Raw genomic sequence first — 24,677 nt, 5'->3', positions numbered from 1 at the left:
GGGCCACGTCTAACAGGGGAACGAACGCTTGGATTTTTCCAACTGAAGCTGGAAGTTGTGTGTGACATTCCCGCAGGGTGCTGGAGGGCCAGCCTGGACGCCTGGAGAAGGCCAGGCACACAGGTGGCCCTGTCTGTCCTCCGCAGTGTTAGTAGAAACGGGATGAAACTGCCTAGAGAGGAGACCTCGACGGAGGCTGAACGGCAGCCCAGATTGGGGGAGGCGCAGAGGGCGGCGTGTCTGCTGGGAAACGCTGGCAGCTGACACCCGAGGGAGAGGCGTGAGCCGCAGGGGAAGCTGGAAGCGTGTAGGCACAGGGCAGCGCAGATCCCGTCCCAGGGCCGGCCTGGGTGAGGACCGAGTGGGAGTCGGCAGGACGGGGCGGTCCACGCCGCAGGCGAGCACGGAAGGCGCGTGCCCTCCCCAGGGGCGCCTTAATAGTTGAAGAGTTTAGCATAAAAGGAAAGGAACGATGTATGTTAATTTGAGGGGAGGGTCGTGTGATGTGATAAGAAGATGGCAGGGCGTCAGGAAAGGATGGGGAAGGAAGGGTCATTCCCTGAAGGAAGAGACGGAGGGTGGGCAGGTCAGAGCGCAGACTGGGGAGGGGAGGGAGGGTCCCCCGGAGAGGAGACCCCAAAGCCCGCTCCAGCCGGGTCCCAGCACAGAGCGAGCCCCAGATCAGCTCTCCACAGGTGGAGCACCGACCGCCTGCACGGACGATGCAGCTGTGACAGCTGAAAAGATGAAAGCAAAATGGACCTGGCCGGGGCTGAGGAGAGCAGGTGTAAGGGCCACATGGGGAGGACATAGGAGGGGGATTTCAGGGGAAAGAGGGAGGTTGTTCTGGAGATGAGAGAAACTGTAGGAAATAACAATTACGTAACGAACTCAGGCAGATTGTGGTCACTTGGTGCCAGGTGACCCTCGCCGCAGGGAAGGTCCAGCAGCCTCGCTGCAGCTTGTGCTGTGGAGCTCGGAGACCGCTGGGCTGGGGCCCGTGTTGGGGGTCGGCTCTCTCGACCCGGCAGCACTGCTCACCCCCCAGCCGCCCCCACAGTCCAGGGCAGCGAGTGGTCACTGAGGACCAGAAAGGGAAAGACGACAGGAGACAGTCCAGGCCCATGACCATGGCGGGGAGATTGGAATGCGGTCTCCGGGCAGCGGGCAGTAGCTTTCCTGCCCTACGGACCATGCCCTCCCGTCTCCCGCCCGGTCTTACATGGGGGCCCGCAGAGCACGTCCTCCCTCCCTCCCTCATAGAATAAATAAGAAGGTACCCAGTTCCTAGCTGGAAAGTCATCACCTAATTATCTTCATCTAAAAATCAGGTTTGGGCTGTCTGTTTGCCCATGACCACCACACCTTCCTAATACTGCGTGCTTCCAAAGCAGAGGCATGTTTTTAAAACCACCGATCGACGTGCTGTTACATGGCTAATCACTGCTCCGTGCTTACGGCTGGGAGTTCCGCGGGGAGGCCCTTGCTTTCCTGGCCCACTGGGGACAGTTCTGTGCTCCCGCACCCCGAGTCCACAGCTCCCGCCCAGCGCACCCCGCTTTGCATGCCAGAGTCAGGTGGAGACAACCTTCTTTTTCTTCCTACATGTGTTTCCCTGCCCATGCCCATCACAGACGTGCGTAGGACTGTCTGTTGTGAACTAACCCAGCCTTTGTTAAAATGATTGCATATTCTTGTGTTGGGACCATTTCTGTGTTTTAACGCTGGGCTGTTTTCTCTGCCTCTCCTTGTCAAGTTCTTGCCATGCATGAAAATGTTCTCAAGTGTCCTACTCCGGGCTGCACAGGGCGAGGGCATGTAAATAGCAACAGGAACTCGCACAGAAGGTAAGCAGAGCTCCTGCGTTCTGGGCTGCAGGGGGGCAGATCCCCGGCAGCCGTGTTCCCACGCCCTCCGGAGGGGCGCGGCCCCTGCACGACCTGCCCCAGGGGAGAGGAGACCTGGGGACTTCTCTCAGGGAGCCAGGGACCGGGGAGAGCCGAGCTGAGCCGGCCCGGGGCGCGCGGCAAAGCCCAACGCTTAGATCCCTCGTTTGCAGACTGCAATTTCTCAGCAGTCTCCCCCCACCTTGCTGTGATGGGGTGACAGTCCCCCGGCAGGTGTCCTCCTTGAGGTCAGATCCCAGGTGGAACCACAACGGTCTGCAGCGACTCCAAGGAAGGCAGTAAAAGCTCCGTTACCTTCCAGGGGTCGAAGGGGCCCTTCCTGTCTGCCTCAGACTGGTCGGCGACTAGAGACCATGAGGCTGAGCCGTGTGTGACCCCAGCCGGCCGCCCCCGTGATCCCCGCTGAAACACTGGTCATCAGCGTGGGCATCACCAAAGTGCTGGCAGGGGTGCAAAGGTGCTGGTGGGAGAACACACCGCAGGAAAGGGGGCTAAGGAGGCAGACCCTTCCTTCCTGGGCTATGGCTGCAATTACACATGCTCGGAGTCACACTTTTGCTCTGGACAAATTCCAGTTCCCTTTTCCTATCTTGTTCTGACTTTCGCTAAGTTACTTCTAATACTCAGTTCCTATCAGTTCCTTTTTTTTCCCAGTGGCCTGAAAGTGATTCTGTCAAATTTTTCTTTAACTGCCTATAGCTTCAGCTTCACAAAGTCGCATAAAAGTATATCTAAATGGAGGAAACTGTTATAAGTTTCACTGTAATTTTTGCTTCTCTGGTAAATTTGGTTACTTGTGTTAAGTTTATAATGAATGAGGTCGCCAACCTGTGCCCTTCAGAGGCGCTCCTGGGCGTCCCCTGGAGAAGGGGGACATGGTGGTGGGTTGGCAAGGCTCCTCCTGAGCCCTGTTCACGGGATTTACAGCATCAGCTTGTCCATCATAAGTCCGCAGAATCGCACGGCTTCCAGACACCGTGTGTATGTGGATTAAGCCCCTGCAGTGTGTGCAGAGACATATACAGATACACAAACAGCAGACACCAGGGTTTCATGAAGAATCAGCTTAAACACCAAAGAGCACATCTGTTGTCTCTTCCCGTAAATATTTAGTGACAGAAAGCATTTTCCTGCAGCCTCGAGATTATTCTGCTTTCCCCCTCCCTTCTGTGTCTCTTCCTGGGGAGGATGTAGACCGGCTGGTCACGCTGCACCCCCCATGCTGTGGTCAGCAGCTGCCAGAGAGCCCTGTTTTCAGGCGTTTGAGAAACCCATCCTACCCAAGCGGTTAATTCCTCAGCTCCGGAAACCGCAAGCGTCCCAGACGGCAGCGGTGTCTAAAATCTCATGTTCCCTTTAACGATACAGCCTTTGTGTTGCTGTCATTGGAAAGGACCGCGTGTCCTGCACACACGGCACGGCCATCGGCATGGTCTGCCGGAGGCCAGGGGCAAACATCGTGATGTCCCCTGACAGGCTTGGGAGCCTGGTGCCGCCCAAGGCAGAGGAGGGGGGAGGCGATGGGGGTGCTGTCGGAGTGCCTCGGAGGAGACACTCAGATCCCTCCTGTCATTGCAGCCTCTCCGGATGCCCTATTGCCGCAGCGGAGAAACTGGCAAAGGCCCAAGAAAAGCACCAGAGCTGTGACGTGTCCAAGTCCAACCAGGCCTCGGACCGAGTGCTAAGGTACCAGACCCACATTCGGGATCCGTCCACGGCCGTCCCCAGGGGCCAGGTGCCCTTGCTCCGTGGGGGGTGGCCGTCCTCAGTGGGAGTGGAAGGGAGCCGGTGCAGCTACAAGACCTCGCCGGGGTCACGACCCTCACCTGCGGCTCCATCCTGGGGCTGTGCGGGGGCAGGGCTTGTCACCCCCGGGTCTCCCTGACCCCGTGTGACCGTTCCCACGAGAGAAGCAGACAGAGCTGTGTCTGGCTTTCTTTCTGGCCCTGACGCTTCACGATTCTGTAAAGGCTGGCTGAAAGGGAGGCTTAGAGAGTTCATGAGGTGCCCCCAGTCGTTTTACCTCGGTTTGGAGGCGAGGGCACCGCTCCAACCTGCGGGGTGGGCTTCGTGTTCTCGAGGACGTCGGGGTAACAGCACCCCCTCCCCCGCGCACAGGGCAGCCTGGTCCTCAGGTGCTCCCGGCAGGCGGGCGGGATGGTGCCATTATCCCCCCTTGACGAGCGAGGAAACCAGGCGCAGAGGGCTGAGAGGCCTTCCCGGAAACCACTCGGTCACAGGTGGCGAAGATGGGGAGGCCGCAGGCGTTACCTGCTCGCCCCCCTGGACAGTTAGGATGGTTTTCAGGAGCGCAGGTGGAGGCGGAATGCTCTCTTCCCTCAGCGCTCATTTCTGCGTGTTCCCTTCAAGCCCTCATCCACGTGCAAACTGTGACCACCTCCGTGTATCCTGCCTGTTTAGTCAGTGTCACACCAGCAGCGTCCTCGTCTGTGTAATCGTACCTGTCATCCTCACAGCTGCTGGTACCCACTGGGGGAGGCGCCACCTGTGCTGGGCCTGGGCTCTGGCTCTGAGGCACTTAGTGTGATTCCAACTTTACTGTTAAAAGGAGAGCAGTAAACACACACACGCACACGCACACGCACAACTTTGCTTCTGTTAAAGTATTTCTTTGCACACACGCACACGCACAACTTTGCTTCTGTTAAAGTATTTCTTTGGGATAAATCACTTGGAAGAAACCACTAGGCAAACGATACAAACACTTCTTTGGTTTTTTCCTGTATTATTTCCCATCTTTCTGAAAGGAATTTACCACTGTCATTAAACTCCTTTTTATCTCACAACAGAAAAGTTAAAATCTTTATAGAAAATGAGAGATATTTCTCTAGACAAAAATAAGAAAATAAAAACCATCTATGATCCTACCATTTAGAGGTAAACCCTCAATCAAGTCTGGGGCGCGTTCCTCTAGCTATTTTTATGTGTGGGCGTTGCCGACCTAACCTGCCCCCAGGGTGCCTGTAACTCACTCATCTTACAGGTGCGCTGACACCAAATACATGACAGGCCCTCCCTGAGGGCCCCCTCAGCCCACTCTTGGTTACTGGGAGCATGACAACCTCCCCCCAGGCCCCCGGGCTGTGTGCATTTGAGAAGGAATAGTTATTAACCAAAGGAAAGTTTGAGCAAAGGGAGAGAGAGTTGAGGCTGAGGACTTCTGTTAATTTCCCTCCCCCACTGGGGCCAGACCCCCGAGAGCTGCAAAGATCCCCGTGCCCACATCCTTCTGATGTGGGGTGGCCGCGCAGTGACTAACGCCTGTCCTGGGATCCGTATCAAGCTTACTTTCCACTGAGGAGCTCTGTTGGCCGCTTGACACGGACAAGATACGTCTGAAATGGCAAACATCACCTTGTTCAGACAGAGCCTCCGCTCTGATCCCGAGCCTGTACTTCACAGCCTGGGACCCTTTCTTCATGTCATGCAGTGGGAAACCTTCTGTCAAGTGACAACAGAACAGAAGATCGTGGGCCAAGACTTGTGCAGCTGCAAACAGTTTTCTTCCCGAGCCTCTGGCTGCGTGGTGGGGAAGCAGCGTGGGGACAGGCCCGGAGGGAAAGAAGGACCCCTCCCACAGCAGGGGAGGCGTGGGGCTCGGCTCTGCAGACCTCCGAGGGCTCAGCTCAGGCACTGACGTCCCGGCCGTGAGCCAGGTCTGGAGGACCTGGTGTCCATCCCCGTCGCCTTCACATTCCCCGGGATGTCTCCGCGCAGGGGACGCTCATTCAAGGCGGGAAGACAGGAAGACAGGAAGGAAGGAAGAAAAAAATAATTTCAACCAACTGTTCAATTACTTAAGATTTTAAGAGTCTTTAGGCAGATTGTCTAACAGGAAGCCGAGACTTAGGTGAGGGCTACGGGCCTGCCCAAGGCCTCACCCGCTCTGCCGCCTCCCAGCTCCCCGCCTCCATCACCTGCTCCGTTTTGTCACCAAGTGTCCCTTCCCGATGCCTGTGCTCCAGCGCACCCTCCATTGGAGATGGTCCCAACCTCCTGAAGGCTCAGGGGTCATGCCTTCCCCGGCCCAAGTCCTTTGGCCTTGCCTGCTGGACAAATGGACAGAGTCCCAATCTGGTCCCACCCAGCCTGTCTGCTACTGTTCCCCCAGAGATGTTCCCCATTGTTCGACTTTCCTGGCGTGTTTCCTACACCACCCTGGATCTTAACCTTGACAAACGCCACCTTCTCCCTTGAAACTGAACGGAATCTCACGGCCGGGAGTGTCCTCCATTCCCCAGGATTCTCAGAAGCTCGGGCTCCTAAAACAAGATCACATTCCAGGTGACCTCTGAAGGCAAGGCCTACAGCTTCATTCATTTATGACCCCCCCCCCACCCCGCCCATTGCCTGGCAAAATGCCTCAAATAATAGACGTTTAACTAATCGTTACATCATTTGGTTGATTTGAGAAGAAGTAAATAGGCTAAATTAATGAAATCAAAGAAAATGGGTTGGTAACTTGATAAAGTTATTAATGTAAGGGGAAGTTTTAGGTAAAAACGCTAAAGGAATCTCTGCACTACTTTCTGTAAATCTAAAATTATTTCAAAAAAAGTTAAAATATTCTGCCTATGAGATAGATAGATGGACACACAGAAGAAATAAGACAGGCTATTAATGCATATGTAATTGAGAGTTCTTCCATTTAAATATTTTATTCCAAAGTATAGAGAAATGAATGACTACCAGGTAACAATATTGAGAGGGCATGTTAATATTTGTCAAAATACATCACTACGTGTTCCGTTTTATCGTCCAGCAGGATATGTTTTTATCTAGCTTCATCTCCACGTCCTTAAGAGTATTTCTTTCATCTCCTCGTATTTTGTTAAGGGAGTTTCTTATTAGCTCACTTCACCGTGTGTAATGCTTACTCTCTGCAACCCCTGCAAAAGAAAACGCACGGATGTGAGATTTTTTCCCACGTTCACATCTCATATCTTCATCGTACCTCTCCAGACTCTGAAAAGAAAAAGAAAAAAGGGCAAAAGGTTAAGTATTTCATTTTCTGTTCTTTTTACTTCTGAAGTTGGCATCTAGGCAGATAGCTGATTTGAAGTTATATCATTACAGCACACTTGGGTTCTTCTCAGGAAAATGGAATTGGGATTTTAGCGAGAGGTCTGGTTCCTAACACAGCTAAGCAACGAGGTGCTCTGATTTTAAGACCAGCCGTGTCTCATGCGCAGCCATGAGAAAGCCAGCTGTGCACTGTCTCTTTTTGCTTCCAGGCCCATGTGCTTCGTAAAGCAGCTCGAGATCCCTCACTACGGCTACAGAAACAACGTCCCCACCACCACGCCTCGCTCCAACTTGGCCAAAGAGCTGGAGAAATATTCCAAGACCTCGTTTGAATACAACAGTTACGACAGCCATACTTATGGCAAGCGGGCCATAGCTCCCAAGGTGCAAACCAGGGATATATCCCCCAAAGGATATGATGGTAGGAGGTGCACCCTCTTATACATGAGAGTCACGCTTGCCGTTGATAATGTTGTTATTGTGTATATCCATTTCCTACAAACTGCTGGAGCATGGGGGTCACTCGATGGGCAGCAAGGAAAGCACGCCGGCAGCCTAGGCTGGTTCCTTCAGCCCCAGGTGTGGGAGAGCAGGCCCTGGGGGAGGGAGGGCGACGCCCTTCCCCCGTTATCCCCAGAGTAGAGCAACCGGCCGCTGGCAGGACGCAGGGGCAGACAGCCGTCGGCTCGTCTGCTTCATGCTGCTGCTGAGATGGTGTCCTCATCTTTACTAACTCCCTTTAATAGATGCCCCAACACAGACAAAACCAGGAGAGCCGGGGGTAGATGCCCAGGGCTCTTGGATTTCGTGAGAAGCTCTGTGTTCCCTCCCTGTTCTCAAGCTGGGATGCACGTCGCATTCATCTGGGGAGACTTTTTAAATTCTCATGCCCAGGGCGGCACCCCAGACCAAGTAAATCAGACTCCCTGGAGGTATTCCCTGTGTGCAGCATTTTTAAAAAGTCAGCCAGTGATTGTAACATACAGCCAGGGGTGCACAACTCCCGCGGGTCCCACCGGCCTCCTTCCAGCGGGCTCGGACCCAGGTGTGGGCCCTGGGGAGCCCCCTGTCCTGGCTTTGTAACTTTGTCACTGGCCTCACTTGTAGCTGCCACTACGAAAATAGAACCCATGAAACAGATAAACACTGCGTGCTTCACGGGACAAGATCGTTTACTTTAACTCATGCATATGTGAACCCACTACTGGGGTGTAAACTCTAAACAGACTAGGTCTCATTTCATCACAGAGCTAACTTGGTAAGTAGTTGAAGCACAGAGGGGAAGACTGCATTTCTGTGATTTTACTTATTTATCTAACCACGCTTCTACTTTAAATCCTAGGATATATGGACTTAGTTGGCAGATTTTACCAGTGGGGATGTGGGTTGTATGAGTTGGGTGATTCAGGAGTCTCATCTTGGTGTTCACCAGCAGAGGTGAGGAGAGAGGGTTTGAAAGATCTCGGAGCTGCTCTCTGAAAAAGATATTTAATTAAAATCACAACACTCAAAAAAAAAAAAATTTAAATTGAATGCTTGCGGAGTTCCAAAACCTTTTTACAATTCTACATTATTTTAGTCATTCTTTGCCTTAATAACAATTAATTTGTATGGTGAATGAAATGGACTATTTCTTTGATGTATCTCAGATTGATTACCCTTGCATGTATCAATTCTAAATATATAGGAACAAGGATGGAAGTGGGAAAAGGGAGTGGCTTAGGGTATAACAGAAAATAATTTGGGTTTTTTGTAATAACAATTTGCCAATTTCAGGCTTTGTTATAACTTCATTCATTTGATTGCAAATGAGGGATCAAAAGAATTTGAATCCACATAATTAAGGATTGCGCTTGTAGGATTCCCAGTTCACTGACATTTTGTAGTGATCTGATGGGCACTTTCGCCAGGTGTCATTGCTACATACATGTCTTGTTGCTGCTGTCCTGTGAGACCCGATTTCCTTCACCCCGTTGCTCTGGCTGGATCTGGGTGAAGTCGTGACCAGGAGGGCACGTGTCTGGTCCCAGTGCGCTTCCTCAGCTCTCCCATTTAGGAGCCATGTGGTATTAGATACATTAATCTTCCTGTGTGGTAGTTTCGTCAAGAGCAGAGGTAGTGATCGGTCCCCGCCTGCTGGCCGCGTGCGGCTGTCGCGAAGCTCAGCAGACAAGGCTAAAGAGGGGAACTCACGCGTGTTAGTATCACTGGCATCATTTCTCACCCCCGGAAAAAACACCTGTTGTTGGAAACGGGCAGAGCCCTGCTCTTCAGGTGACCCACAAATAAACAAGAACACAGAACAGAAACTTCACTGCTAGATCTTCGAGAAACTACGAAAAAGGGAAAGTCAGCCTTTATGACAATCTACTGAGAAGAGAACAGACAACTCCATTCCTCTGCCACAAGATCCACAGTCAAAACAACAAGGGACGCGCCCACTAAGGATGAGATGGGTAGGCTTAGGTTTCTTGGGGGGTGTGAGCTGGGGAGAGCCATCCCTGTGCCCGGGTGACAGGCAGTGGACACCACAGAGTGACCGGTGTCTGCAGTCACCCCCCAGAGGGCTGTCCCCAAGGCTTGCCTCAGGTGCACAGTGAACTGGGCCATTGCTCCCAAAGAAAAACAGTGAAATGAGCCTCCTGTGGGGCAGAGGAGCATAACGCCTGGGAGCGAGGAGCAGGGCCTGGACGTGCACAGGGGGATAGAAAAGCAGGACCCTTGCCTCAGGCTCTGGACGTCATCCCTCAGCTTCCACCAACTGTGATCAGAAACACTCAGCAAACATTGATTTATCCACCTACATTCTTCCAGACACTCAATAGTTGCTATCTGTCTGTCTCATCTACCTGTCTGTCTATCCACCTGTCTATAGATCTATCCCTCCATCCGTCCACCCGCCCACCTATCCATGCCTCCATCCATCCATCCACCATCCCTCCATCCATCCATCCACCATCCCTCCCTCCATCCCTCCATCCCTCCCTCCATCCCTCCATCCATCCATCTACCATCCCTCTCTCCATCCATCCACCACCCATTCCTCCATCCCTCCCTCCATCCATCCATCCATGCGCCCACCTATCTATCCATCATCCATCTATCCATCATCTCTCTCTTCTTTCTTTCTCTATAACAAGTTTCAAGGAAGAGATTGTGGGTAAAGAGAAGACAGTGAAACACGTACTCAGGCACAGTGAAGCAAGGCGTCCATTCTGCCTGGAGGAATTAGCATGAGCTTTACCAAGGTGGCAAATTTTAAACTTGGTCATGAAGCTTGAGTGGAAATTACTAGAGGGCAGGAAACCCACAGGTGAGCGGGAGCTGCCAGCAGGCTGGTGAGGCTGAACTTTAGATGCACGAGAGGAGGGACAGGGGCACCCTGAGGCGGCGTGGAGACAGCTTCGGGTCGCCTGCCTCGGGGAGGAGGACACAGACACGTGGGCAGGAGGTGATGCCCAAGGGAGGCCGGCAGCCCCTGCCCCCGGGAGCCCCAAGCCGGCACCTCCCCCGCCTCTCCCCCCATGTCTGTGTTTTATGGTGAGCTAAGAATGGCCCTTCCATTTTAAAACAGATGGAAAACAACAAAAGAAGGAGAATTAGAATCTCAGTGTTCAGAGCAGTTTTACTGGCGCAGGGCCACCTCACCCGTATGGCCGGTGGCTGTTTCCCAGGACGACAGCCGGGTGTGCGGTCCCAGCAGAGACCCTGTGGCCGCCAAGGCTCGACCGCTGCCAGGCCCTTCACAGAAGAATTTTCCGGGCGGGTCTAAGCCATCTCCGCTGTGTCTCTGGGCAATTTATCACCACCCTCAGGCTTTGTTTAAAACCTAGAAGTTCCCAGCCCTGAACGGGCCCCTCTCGTGAGCCCCTCTTGGTTATTCCCAGCTTCTAAATTCTCCTGAGCTCAACACTTCTTGATCATCTTTGAAGCCCCCTCTGCTCCTCCAAAGCCTTGTCTCTGATATGCCCACTGCGCCCACCATTGTCTGCCCTCCCCTGGTCCAGGCCTCATCACCAGGTGGCCCGGGCTGGCCCTCCGGGGCCCCAGGACCCATCCTCTGGGCTGGGCCTCCCGCCCTCCCCCACCCCCTGCCACCAGGCCAGCTTCTCCTGGGAATACCTGCCCTCCCGCCCCCGTTCTCCTGCTCCATGCTCTCCCACATTCACCTCTGTTTCCAGAAGCTTCTCCCCCAGCCAGATCTCTCGGACACACGCCCACCCGCACTCAGCGGCCTCCTCCCCACCTCCTCAGAGCTGCTTGTGCAGAATGAGGGGCACAGGCCCGTCCCTGCAGCTCTGGGGCCCATGGTCCTGAGGGTCAGCCCCGAACCCCACAGGCCAGTGCCAGCAGGGCAGACAGGAGAGTGCAGAGAACACTCAGCCAGCGAGCGCGTGCGAGACCAACCACGAATCCGGACTCTGACTAGACACGATAAACCGCGTGAGCAAACTGCCTTCGGGGTCACCGAACAGGACATTCTCATGAAGAAGCGGCTTTTATTCCGCTTAGGACTCTGCATCTGTATCTCAGTTTACTTACGGGAAAGCACAGCCGTGGACCCACGTAAAGAATAGGAGTCGCTGCTACAAGTTACGCAGCGTGGACCCCTGAGTCCAGCCAGACCTAATGGGGCCAGGCCCCATCTGCTAGCTCAAATCCTCGGGAGGCACATCTCTGGGCTGTATTCGGTTTTGTCTGCTTTTCGTGGAAATTCCGATTGGAAGGGCACAGTTATCTACTCCCGACAGGAAATGTTATTTCAGAAGAACATGAGACACACCCACTTAGTAAGACTCTTACAGGCAGAGTAGATTAATAAGGTGGAAGGTGGTTGTTTCATTTTTCTCATTTGTCATATTTCGTCACTATAAATCCCATGTCGCTTTTCTTTTTCCTGCACGAGAGGGCAGGGTACCTGAAGAGGTATCTCTCAATACGGTGTAAGGTCGGGAGGACCTCTGATGTTGTAAATGCAAGGGTGTCATTGTAAAGGAAAGCAGTTCCATCGCATGAGTTCAGTGATGTGCTGGTGTCTGGAGGAACAGTAACACATTTTGTCTGCGGATTGATTGGAAAAAGTTTTGATTGAAAATAGCTCTGTGCGTGGAAAGAAAAAGAAAGTGCATTTTGACTTTGTTAAAGGGTGGGGGGCTTCCTCAGTTCTGGGCAGGAGGTGGTAAGAGCAGCAACGGCCTTCCAACGCCCCACTGCTCTGCGGTGCCCCATGGTGTCCACGCAATGAGCCCCAGAAACTGTGACAGGTCATAAAAATTACTGACTCTAACGGTTTCGTAAATATCTTACAAACAGGCGATAATTATTAAAACCAAAGACCTTCTTTACCGGAGAGATTTGAAGTATAGAGACTCATTTTCATTTGGAACAAAGTAGTACATGATTGATGGCCCTTAGTGAAAGGATGCTTGTGAAATTAACGCTGTCCTCACTTTCCTCCTGGGTCGCGTGAGCTGACAGGCCCATCAATAAATTGTCCAGAGTTCCATCACCTGCTAAAATTCTGGACGAGTCCCATCAACTCAGCGTAATCCAGGGGAAGTAGAATCTTTTGATTTAAATGTTTGGTAAAGAAGAGGTACTTTCCAGAACTTTGCTGCAATTTGCTGTGCAGACACACGTGTCCTGTTTACTTTGCTTTAGGAACTGAAATTCCTTCATTTCAAAACAAAACTTTTTCCTTATTTATGTGGACCACATTTCTTTTACCGACCCAGTGTCTAGCCCTCACTAGGGGAAAAAAATCCCTCATAAGTGTTAGATCATTTCTCCCACAGTTTTTATATTCCTATTTTTATAACAAAATTGTAAACGATGTAAAGCCGCAAACTTTAGTCAATTTGGAGAGTCTTGTGAGCTGTGGAGTGGCCTTGCTGCCCTGGTCAGTTTACAGAACCCAGTGGGCAGGTCCCCCTGCACGCCGCCCCCGGCCCCCCGGTCTCTGCTCAGACGTGAGACCCCCGTCTCCCCACTGCTCTGGCTGCTGCTTTGACGTGATGCTTTCATGGAGGAGAGAGGAGGGAAGGACAGACACACGGACAGTGTGAGGACTGGTCCTCAGGGCTCAGCTGACTCTGATTAGCGGAACAGAAGTAACTCCCTTACGAGTTACTCCGCGTTGGGCGGGTTTGAGGGTGTGGAAGTGACCTCCGGGTCCGTGCTAGGGGCAGCGACAAGGCGACAGCTTCCCTGAGGCCGCCGTGCGCTCAGAGCATTGCCAAGCCACGTCCTTGATGTCAGGAAAGCTTAGTCTTCCGTCCAAGGTCAAAAGGTATCAATAGTGAAAGCTTAGCTCTTCTCTCACTTGTATAGGAATAGGGTGCTTTGGGGCAGTTCTTGGTGGTGCTGTGGTGACCAACCGTGATGTCTGTGGGGTTGTGGTCACTTCCGGACCATACCTGAGTGGGCAGGAAGGAGGTGCTGAGACGCCTGTGCCGCACGAAAGGGTGGCTTGCCGGAGGGCTCCCGGTGCTGCAGACGGGTCTCCTGGCTCCCTGCAGGCTCTCCCCGCACAGCAGTTCCTCCCTCTGCAGGGTCAGGTGAGCTGCTGACCCCTAAGCAAAGGGCATCCTGTGCCTTTAACGACCAGGGCCCATGCTAATCAATCATCCATCAATCATCTTCCCGTCCTTGTGTCACAGGAGGTTGTGAACAGGTCTAGGAACCACGCTTGCTCTTGAGGGCCTGTTGGACTGCTGGGGAGGCTGGCTGTTCAGAAGGACCCGGGAAGCGGGAAGCGGAGGCGGGGCGTGTGGAGGAGGGTCGTTCCCGCACGAAGGGCGGGGCTGCGGGCGGCACACGGGCGTCTGCCGGCCCCTGAACGCCTGGGCGTTTGCCTTGGCTTATGTGAGCCCACACGTGTGTGCGGTCCTCCCCCCGTCACTGGCCCTCCCCCCGGGTGGCTCTTTATTAGAATCACGGAGGGAAGGGGTTTCTGTCGTGGTCTGGCCTGCACCCTGACCGGAGCGCCACTCCCCAAAGCGCAGGTGCCCGCAGGCCCGCAGAGGCCCTACCTGTTCAGCTGGGTCACCTGCACAGGACAGTGAGCCCCAAATGGCCACTGTGGCCCCTCGCGGCCGGGCGGATCATCCGGTCTCTAGCGGGATGAGGGGGATGAGGGGTCTACAGGGTCCCCGTCACCCCGGCGAGCAGATGAGCGGTCATAAGGGGAGCCTCCCTCCGGCGGTGATCAGGCTGGTGCGGCCAGTCGCTCGCCAAATCTTGGTGGCCGCTCCCTGACCGGGAGCGCGCCTTTAATGGTTACGCAATGTGCCCCCCGGCCTCCCGCTTGAGAGCCATAGGCGCTCTTCCCGCTGGTCCCCAGCTCTGCCCGTCCAAACTTACACCATGTGAAAAAAGGCAAAAAGGGGGGAAAGCCAGACTTTCCTCGTTCGGGAGTCGGCGGGTCGGCGGGCGCCGCGTCCCCCTGGGTACCTGCGCGCTGGCGTGCGCGCCCAGGGCGGGCGGGCGGGCGGCGCGGGCGGCTCTTCTGTTGCCGTGGCCCGGGCGGGGGCCCCGAGTCATCTCTGTCCCCTGTCTCCCCAGCGAAGCGGTACTGCAAGGACGCCAGCCCTAGCAGCAGCGCCGCCAGCACCTACGCGCCCAGCAGCAGCAACCTGAGCTGCGGCGGCGGCAGCAGCGCCAGCAGCACGTGCAGCAAGAGCAGCTTCGACTACACGCACGACATGGAGGCGGCGCACATGGCGGCCACGGCCATCCTCAACCTGTCCACGCGCTGCCGCGAGATGCCGCAGAACCTGTCCACCAAGCCGCAGGACCTGTGCGCCGCGCGGGTACGGGCCGCCGGCGCACCTGGCGGGGGCCGGGGGCGGGGCCGGGGCCGGGGCGGGGGCGGGGCCTCGGCGCGTCCCCACCGCCGCCTCCCGCGCCCGGCGGCCTCGGCCCGGCGGTCCCGCAGGCGCCTCCCTCCCAGGGGCCGGCGCAGACCGTGCGCCCCCCGGGCTCTGCTCGGAGGAGGCCTGACGGCGCGGGGTCCTGGGGACGCACTTTCCAGACCAGGAGAAATCGTCCGGTCTTTTAGATTAACGTGTCCATTTGGGAGCCAGAGTCACTTCTGGAAACAGAAGGACACCACGCTCCCCTCCTGGCGGTTCCGAGCTGCACAGAGAATAGGAAGCTCGAGGAGCCGTGCGCCCTGGACCTTAAGCAGAGGAGGGTGGGCCGCGCCGCGGTCAGATGAAACGCAGGCCTGCTCCCTCCCGCCCAGCCCTGGGGAACAAAGAGAGTGCAAAAATCCCGTTTCCCCACGGGTTCCCAGCCAGGCAATTACAGCCGGCTTCCATTAGTTCAAAACAGCATAGATGCCAGAACGGTGAGCAACACTTAGGGCGGTTCCTCGTCAGGGGGCTCCTGGCCGGAGAGGGCGCCGTGCGGCCGCCGCAGCGCGCAGGGCTACCCGGCGAGACCACTAGGGGGCGGGCGACGCAGGCGGCTCGAGCGCCTCGTGGTCCCGGGCCCGTGAGCGGCACGCCGGCCCGCGCCTCCCTCCAGAACAAAGGGTCCCTCCGTCGCCTACTGCTGCTGGGCGTGCGCCTGAGCGCAGAGCACTGACCCTAGTTGTTAGAAATAAGTGTAATTTGTATGAATGGAGAAAGGTCAGTAATCTTATGTTTTGCAAATGCTTTCTTCTCTATTAATATTTTTATTCCTAGATTTTGGAGGAGTGTCAGGGGCATGCAGTTTCCGTGGAGATCAGGGCTGCTAAAATGCGAGGCTGGCATGGAGGAGATTCTGTTTAAGGGGGAAAAAAAAGACAGTAACCCCTTCCAGTTTTTTTCACTTTGTTAAATTTAAACTAAGACAGACAGAATTATAATCCAACACGATGAAGGCTAATAGTATGAAAGCTGGAAACCAGGAGTGCACTTTGACAAGAAGAGTTCAGGCAGAATAATATGCTATAATTTATCAAGGTAACAGCCCAAAGGATGGCGTTTTCATTCCAAGCATCTTCCCTCCACGATTACATTCAGAGGAAAGAGCTGCTAGACATCTGAGCAGGCAGCAGGTTTCACGCCAGCTCTGAAATCAAATTGCTCAAGAGAGTGTAACTCTCTGGAAAAAAAAAAAAAAAAATGGAGGATTGTCAGGGGTATTTTGATTTTTCTTACTCTGTCCTCCATCTGCCCTTCCTTCTCTCCCTCCTCCTGAGAAGCAGGCTCTGAGGAATTCTTGATCTGTTTAAAGCATCATAAAAAAAAAAAAAAAAAAAAAAAAAAAAACAAACACCCTGTACCTCTTTGTTTTTTCTAAAGCTGGTTGACTAAATTGCAGGTTTGCTGAACCATAGAGCAGGTCAGCCGTGATCACTGCAGCAGAGGTGTGTTGGGCTGTGATTGCACATCTTCCTGCTTAAAATGGAAAAGTCTCTCTCCATCATAGGTTTTGTATTAGAAAGTACATTTTATGTGGGGATTTTTGTTTGGTTTGGTTTCCTACTATATACCCAGAGCCTGTGCCTGATAAATAAATAAATATTTGTCCAAAAAATGGAAGAAAAAAAAAAAAAGAAAGTAAATTCTAGTTCCTCTCCTCCATTCTTCTAAATTCTTGTGTTTTCCTCCACTCCAAGTCTTGGAGTATTAGCATCAGTGAAACTAAAGGAGAATTTTAAGTATATATACATTTTTAGGTATTTATGTATAATCTGTACACATACACACACATACATTTCTGATCTCTTAAGAGGTCTTTGAACTGGGATAGAATTGAAATTAGGCACTTGTTTTTCTTCTGGCCAGGCTTATTTCTAAAAGCAGAAATGTATTAGGAAGAAAACATATAGATCTCTGATAGGTAAGTGATAGAGAGATGATAGATAGTCGATAAGAGACAAGAGAGTGAGAGACTGATAGGTGATTAGTAGATAATAGACGGATGCGTGCATGCCTCTGCCAGCCAATTTCCCAGCTGCGCGTGGGGAGCAAGGCAGATGGGGGGCCACGTGCTCTCGCCTTGGGCGCTTATACACGTGAGACTGCGGTGAGCAGTTTCCAGTTTGAACTGTGTCCTGGCGGAAGGCAGGGCTGTGGTCTGGGGGATGGATTCTCATGGTCCCTGTGTCCTTCTGTCCCACAGAACCCTGACATGGAGGTGGATGAGAACGGGACCCTGGACCTGAGCATGAACAAGCAGCGGCCGCGAGAGGGCTGCTGCCCCGTCCTGACGCCCCTGGAGCCCATGTCCCCCCAGCAGCAGGCGGTGATGAACAGCCGGTGTTTCCAGCTGAGCGAGGGAGACTGCTGGGACTTGCCCGTGGACTACACCAAAATGAAGCCCCGGAGGATAGATGAGGATGAGCCCAAAGAGATTACTGTATGTCCTTTTCACTGACTGCCCCCCCCCCAACCCCGTCCACTCAGCATGTGAAGTTGGCACCACTGAGGGAAAATGCCCTTGGCACACGCCTTAACAGAAAATGTCTTTCCTCTTGAAAAATGACCTTTAGCTGACTAAGGCTCAGAAGACACTTTTGGTTGACCCAGGAGAGATTTGGCACTAACCCTGATCAGAGTGAAACAAACCATTGCCTCCTTTAAATGATGAATTTTATTTTCTAACACGTATGTTTTGTTGCAAACGATATCTGTAGGAAAATGTGTAAACAGCTTACTAGTTCATTTTTTCTGGGTGATAAATTGATAGAATGCAGGGTTTTCCTTGCAGGTAGGGAATTATAATGAGACTCTTAAATACTTAAAATGATTAATTCTGTGCGATTAATTAGCTGGCTCATTGAAGCAAAGGACAGGGTCTGTTCTCTAAGAAACCTAAAATACGCAGAAGAGCCTACCTACCCCAGCCTAGAACAAATCATTTTAGTACAGTCACCTGAATCTTTGTTGACTATAATATTACCAAAACACCTATGTCAAGAACATATTTTTGAAGTAGTTACAATTTTCAAATTCAGATCATTAAAATAGTTATCCTTTAGGCTAAGAAAATAAATGAAAAAAAATGGTCTTTATTAGACTGCCTTTTCCTCCAGTGTTCAACTCTGAAAATTATGACATCTTCTTTATTCTCTGAAAAATGAAAATTCTTTTTGAACACAATAGGGAGACCACCATCCAAGCAATAGCATCTTAAAGAAACAGGGAGGTGGAGAGAAGGGAAACATTAGCTATCTGTAGGAATTGGCAGGGAAGGCACCTGTTTATAAGGCCATTACATCAAAAGCTTTTTATGTTTATTCTTCAAACTGATTTAAGTATCCAGGCATCTTAAAGGAGAATAGAATCTGAGTGGCAAGCTAAATTCCAAAGTATTTTTTTTTTCTCTTACAGTGTTAAATCGTTACTACCAAATAAGGCATGGTAGTCGAATCTGCGAATTTATTTTAATTAAAATTAAGCCCCCATAAAAGGACAATACCGCCATAAGGTGCCACACGAGTGAAAACCCTTGCACTCAAGAAACACGTTTACTGAACATCGCCACCTGTAGGAACTTCTAGGTTACTGCAAGGGCCCCAATTAGCCAAAGTAGGTACATTCTATTAAAAAAAAAAAAAAAAAAAAAAATTGTTGCCTAAGAGTATTCTAAAATCACAGCGTCAGTCTAAACTGGTCTTCCCTTGCCTTGGACCTTACAGCACATACAATACTTCTGTAGTGTAGAATACTTACCAAAGACTGTTAGAAGCCCCAGTCTAAAATATCTTTGGATACAATGCTTAAGCTCTGTCCAGTGATGTTGGATAAAGTGCCGTAGGTCTTAAACCCAGGTGAGCAAGGTCCACTGAGCCGCCTCTCTGGCTGCCAGACCGCTTATCTGTCCCTCCTGTCGGTACAGCTGCAGGAATTTGAATAAGGAATTTGAATTTGCCCACTGACAGGTTACCCTAGTTTTAGGAATTTAGAGCAAGTGATGATAAATTAAAGTCCCCCAAAGAGAGAGGTACTCTTTGAACGAAGTCGGGTTTGCATCCTCAGGATGAGGGTGCATCGTGACTTTAAGGGTAAGGTTGGGAGAGGTGGACAATTCAGGGCAGCCATCCCCCGGGGGGACGCAGCCTCTGGTCTGTGTATCCAGCCGTCATCGCTGTGGCCCTGAAGCTGTGTTTTGCCCGCAGCCAGAAGACTTGGATCCCTTCCAGGAGGCTCTAGAAGAAAGAAGGTACCCGGGGGAGGTGACCATCCCGAGCCCCAAGCCCAAGTACCCCCAGTGCAAGGAGAGCAAGAAGGACTTGATAACGTAAGCATGACGTGAGGTGAAATTATCACTCTTCTGAACCTTCCCTTTCTTTGGCTTATCTTTAAACCGGGTCTGTATATGCCTTGCCGTTTGAGCATGCGACATGCGCAGCGTACAAATGTCCCCAACTGCCAGTCGGGTAGAGCGAGAGGCCAGCCGTGGACGCGCTTGTTCTGAGCAATGCTCTGTGCTATGGAGACATCATTTCCATGTAATCCCGTGCATTTTGCAGCTTTTCTTCAGGGCGCTTAAATCCCCGTGCAGACATTGCAGCTAAACTGGAAACAATGAAACTTTTTTCAAGTTTTTTTTTTGAAACATACTTACTATTTTGGCTGTTTTTGTTTTTGTTTGGTGGCAGATGTCCAACACCAAGGTGTGATGGGAGTGGTCATGTGACTGGTAATTACGCCTCACATAGAAGGTGTGCCTTCATTTTTCTCATGGTGGATTCTGTCTTTTCAATTTATTGTTTTCAGCTTACCTCAACAATGCTGTCCAAGTACAAACGTTGAATTATGTGTCACCCCTTTAAGTGCTATATGTTGACCTTCAAAAGCATGCTAATTGACGTGTTGTATAATGTCTTTTATTTTGAAACAAACTACCTGAATTTGGAAAATGACTTACAAACATTGAGACAAAAGAGCACAAATATTTGGATCTTATTTTTTAAAGTTTCTGGAAAGACCTGTTTCCTTAAATTTCTATGTAAACGTGAATTAGTTAATTATACCAACAAAATTCAATATACAGCACTTGCCCCATCGCTTTTCTGCATTCAACTTTTTAATTTCAGTTTTATGTTGTGTTTGTTCGGGAACGTAAGCTGGGCCTCGGGGCTACTCACCTGACTCTTCCGCCCTGTCTTACAGTCTGTCGGGCTGCCCGCTGGCTGACAAAAGCATTCGAAGTATGCTGGCCACCAGCTCACAAGAACTCAAGTAAGATTTAACGAAAATCCTTCTCTTTCTAAAATCTGTTCACTTGGTAGTAACAAAAAGGACATGTCGTTTGGAAAGAAAAAATGTCTTTAAAAAGCCACCTGTGTGCGTCAGCGCCTCAATTCAGCACACATGACTGGTCTTCAGGATTTTAGTCACTTCTCTGGACAATCCATCTGCCTTTTCCCTCTCATTTACCTCCAGCTTTTTCATATCGTATCCTTCTTCTATCTTGAATTTTCTAAAGCATAGGTATTTTCTCTCCAGATATGCATGCACGTGGAAGGGAAGTTTTACAGAGTTACTCAGACTTTTAGGAAGTGATTGATCGTAATGTAAAAAGTCAAAAGTTGATTTCTTAAAAGTCAGTAGTTAATATGATCACTTTAAAAATGGATATTTAAATAGCGCGAATGACAAAAACCCACCATGACAGTAGCTAATTCCTTCAGTATACCGTGGTTATAGCTAATGAGACTCTTTAGGGCAGTGATAACTCACAGTTAACTAAGGCTTTTACCAATGACAGACAACACGGCCCTCTCTCTCCTCTGAGCCTGTAATTTTCTCTGTCTTTTCAGCATGAATCTGGTCAGCTACATTTACACCACCAGACTAAGGGTTTTCTTCTTTGTGTGTGTGTGTGTGTGTGTGTGTGTGTGTGTGCGTGTGTGTGTGTGTGTGTGTATATATATACACACACACGTATATATACACATATATATATATATATACACACACACATACATATGCACATATATACATCCATATTCAGTTACTAGACAGGTTTTGGAAGAAGTCAGTCCAAGCCATAGACAGCAGATTAAGACCTTTGGTCATCCAGTTAGAATGGATATTCAGGTGTCTGTAAGGAAAGAAGGGCAAGACTTGAACATTCCACAACATAATGAGAACCAAGATTCCCAAATAATTGTTTTTAATTACCTGCCTGTTATAAAAATCATCACGTCAACTTGCTCGGCTTCCATTTTGTTTGGAAATGGCTTTATTTCCAATGCAGAGAAAATGCTGTTTTCAGACCCTGTTAGATTCCTTTCCCAAGGACCCCACCCCGTGCTCCCACTCCCTTGAGACAGACCAGGGCGTCCGCAGAGTGCGGGCTCTGTTTCACACCGTGTCGTTTTTTACAGGATCCCCGTCCGGGGCCCTAGCGCCATAGATCACCTGCTCATGTTTAGTGACCTACTGAACTAGCCCTTCCGGCCCGAGACCCTGGGAGCTCTCTACATGGCGTGTAAACACCAGGAGGTCGCCCTCTTACTTAACGGCTGTAAAGTCTGTAGCCGTCCTCGTGGTGCCTGACGGACAAATAGCTTTTAGAACCTCAAACGGACAGCATTAGCAAGAACGACCCAGGCCGCCGTGTTAAGACCTCCTTTTTCCCTGGCTTGAAACCATACTCCCCTCACGGTCAAAACGTGGTTAACTACACTTGGAACTTGGCTAACATCAGAACATGGCAACTTCCCTTTGACTCTCTTGATGAGGAATGCTTTGCAATCTCCAGTTCCAACAGGCCCGCTGTAAACAGGGAAACAGCCTGTGGACGACTTGCATCTAGTGTGGCTTCTCCTTGGTGGTCTCCAGACCCCAGAGACCAGAGTAGGCTTCTGATGGGTCTGGTTTTCATGGCTTTGCATCCTGTGACTTTGGGCTTGGAAGGCTGTGTTGATCTGAAGTCCCAGGCAGACCTGCTTCTCCTCCGGTGTTGGCACTTTCTTCTTGTCGTGTCCTCTTGGAAGATGGTGTGATGGTCCGCACCATCTGCGTCTTCAGAGTGGTGTCCGAGTGCCCTTCACATCCTCCTGGGCGGTGTCGGGCCGGCTGTTCCCTCCTCCCTCCCTCCTCCTGGGGGTGGGGGTGGGAGGCGAGTATCTTGCAGAGGGCGATGGCCTCTCCTGATTTACACTGATCTAAAGGCCACAGTCACCTGTAACTTGTCTTTGCAGCAAGTGAATCCCACTTCAATTGACCCTTTTTCTGGGAAATCCAAACTTGACAAATTTTCTGAAATGATTTAAGAATGGATCTTCAAAACTAGGGATTTCACTTACTATAAATAGTCTGATATTTAAATGACCATTTTTACTTGATGATAAGTCTTTCTCAACTGAGGAAACCATATATTTTAATGTGGTTTTTTTCCTTTAATCGTTTAATTGATGACACCCCTCCATCCATGGCTTTTTCATGCGGGTCACAAAGGCTTTCCAGCGCACAGGAGCAGAGATGAATCCCTTTAGGATTTGCAACTGCTTTCTCTAGAATAATTCATGCACGTGCCCTTTTCAATAGCTGATTCTTCACATACGTATTTTAAAAGCTTTGGTCAGTTCCCGCTGCACAGCCTCTTGCCTGATTGAGAGAGCCCTTGTGTGATGCAGCGATCTCCACTTCTTCATAGAGACACGTTAGGAAGTGGGTCCCAATTGCCTCAAAAATTTTTCTCACTTCTGCATCAGCTAAGAAATAGAACCTCCTGGGAATGTTCCTCTTGTCACTTCTGACGTTGAATTTTGTTAGTTGGCCGTTAACAGGACATTCTTGATCTCACACAGACGAGTTTTGCCAGATACACTCTGGGTCTTGGGTCCTCCATCCTCTTAAACTTCCTGAGATAAGACCTTGCTTCATTCTCATCCAGAACAGCACATGTTGGGTAGTCTTAAAAAGAAGCCGATGGTGTTGTCGGATTATGTACAATATGTAAACTGAACCTGGATTAAAATGTGATGTGTTCGTGAATATCATTCAGTCTCTGCAACTATTGCTCTCTTGTCCCTGGTCCGTCTGGCGTAGAGAACAGTTTGGTGGCTGGGTCAGAGGCAGGTGACAGCACTGGGGGAGGGAGCCCCAGAGGCAGGCGAGGGGACCCGAGATGACCGTGACCCAGGGCCCCGAGACTAGCAGACCCTCCCAGGCTGATGCTTATGACGCTACATAGATGCCCAGGAACAGCCGCCCCCCCTTAGAGGACACCTGACTGTGACGTTTATTGAGACCCCAGGCCAGGAAAAAAAAAAAAAAAAGAATAAAATTGTCCAAATGAATGTGATTTTTTTGGTGAGGACTCTGCCTAACATGAGGGAAGTTTCTTCTCTAAAAGTTTCATTGGCTAAGATCCCCTGAAAGTAGCAACTTGAAAGAACTTGCAAATCACATCACATCATCCTCGGCCTATTTTTTTTTTTTTTTTAAGAAACCACACCCTCCCAGCCAGAAATTCTCTTTCCTACTTCCAGATGCGAGATCAGCACAGACACGGGGGTGATGTAGGTGCTTTAGCCACCTCCATGACCAGTTTAAACCGATTAAAAACTGCTTTCAATCAGAGGCAATTAGCTCTAAAAACAGGCCCCCAAATTGCCTTCCATTTATACTCAGTTGGCCACGTTTAGATTCTCCCTTGTTATTCCTGTCTTTGTCTTTTAGAACCAGAATCCCTGTGGTTAATGAGGGTCCTTGCAGGAGAAGGAATTGTCCATCCCTGGTTCTCTTTACTTCTTCACCTTTGAACTTTGATTTAATCCTCCTGGGGTGGGTGGGGTCCTCCTTTGGGTTCTCTGACATTTAAAAAGTTCTCGTGTGTTCTGTCTTTCCGAGGCATGTCTCCCAGGTATTTTCACCTTAGACATAGAGGAATTTTAACCACATACTCAAAATAAAAACCTTGTTTAAAACCTGGTTACACTTATTTAAATCAAAGAATTAAAATTTTTAACTTAGGCCACGATATGACTTTTCTCTAAGGGCTCCTTATTTGTAGAATTTCCGAGGGCTTCTTTCTTCAGCTATGCACGTCGCGCTGGCGTTGGGAGGAGTATTTACCGGGGTCCATGCACGTCGCGCTGGCGTTGGGAGGAGTATTTACCGGGGTCCATGCACGTCGCGCTGGCGTTGGGAGGAGTATTTACCGGGGTCCATGCACGTCGCGCTGGCGTTGGGAGGAGAATTTACCGGGGTCCATGCACGTCGCGCTGGCGTTGGGAGGAGTATTTACCGGGGTCTATGCACGTCGTGCTGGCGTTGGGAGGAGTATTTACCAGGGTCCAATACAGCTTCCCTCCACCCACAGCTTCCACTGTTTCGGGTGCAGGAAGTTCACCCACTTTCACTGCACACCAGTTTCTGAGAACTAATCCTCATTTCCATCATCTTCCGCCTTCCCGGTTCCCAGTAGTAAATCCAGGGGACTTTGTGAGTTACAACTGCCGTGTTCTGAGGGCTGTGGCCTTCACGGAGGACGTGTCTCCGCGTGGAAGGATGTGTGGACCCCTCTGTACAGTTAACTCCTTACGGCAGAAGTTATCCTGAGGTTCTGGCCCTCACGTTGGGGGAGGCATGTGATATGTGATCTTTCACTTCAAGGAGTACCCCTCGGACGCCCTCCTTTCAGTTAGAAAATCATTTTATTCTGCAGCAGCAGGGCCACCTGAGCACACCTGGTGCATACGTGTGAGTGTCTGTGGGGGAGAAGGGCGCCAGCCTCAGGCATCTGGGGCGCATGTCACACCATAGGCAC

General features: G+C 51.0%; 1 protein-coding gene across 2 annotated transcripts in view; it reads left to right on the top strand.

Annotated features, from left to right (window-relative positions):
* Positions 1–24,677, top strand: part of MYT1L (myelin transcription factor 1 like) — a 136,871-nt gene that overhangs the window by 48,999 nt on the left and 63,195 nt on the right. For both annotated transcript variants that reach the window (XM_068564217.1, XM_068564216.1), the window contains exons 7-14: positions 1,757–1,847; positions 3,486–3,593; positions 7,163–7,374; positions 7,665–7,667; positions 14,517–14,764; positions 17,070–17,306; positions 19,069–19,190; positions 20,066–20,134. In XM_068564217.1, coding sequence (XP_068420318.1) covers positions 1,757–1,847; positions 3,486–3,593; positions 7,163–7,374; positions 7,665–7,667; positions 14,517–14,764; positions 17,070–17,306; positions 19,069–19,190; positions 20,066–20,134 — 1,090 coding nt within the window. The remainder of the gene's footprint in view (positions 1–1,756; positions 1,848–3,485; positions 3,594–7,162; positions 7,375–7,664; positions 7,668–14,516; positions 14,765–17,069; positions 17,307–19,068; positions 19,191–20,065; positions 20,135–24,677) is intronic.

This window comes from Eschrichtius robustus, chromosome 15 (genome assembly GCF_028021215.1).
Source record: "Eschrichtius robustus isolate mEscRob2 chromosome 15, mEscRob2.pri, whole genome shotgun sequence".
NCBI classification, from domain to species: domain Eukaryota; kingdom Metazoa; phylum Chordata; class Mammalia; order Artiodactyla; family Eschrichtiidae; genus Eschrichtius; species Eschrichtius robustus.
The sequence above is the reverse complement of the archived record's forward strand: the minus strand, read 5'-3'. Positions and strand labels throughout refer to the sequence as shown.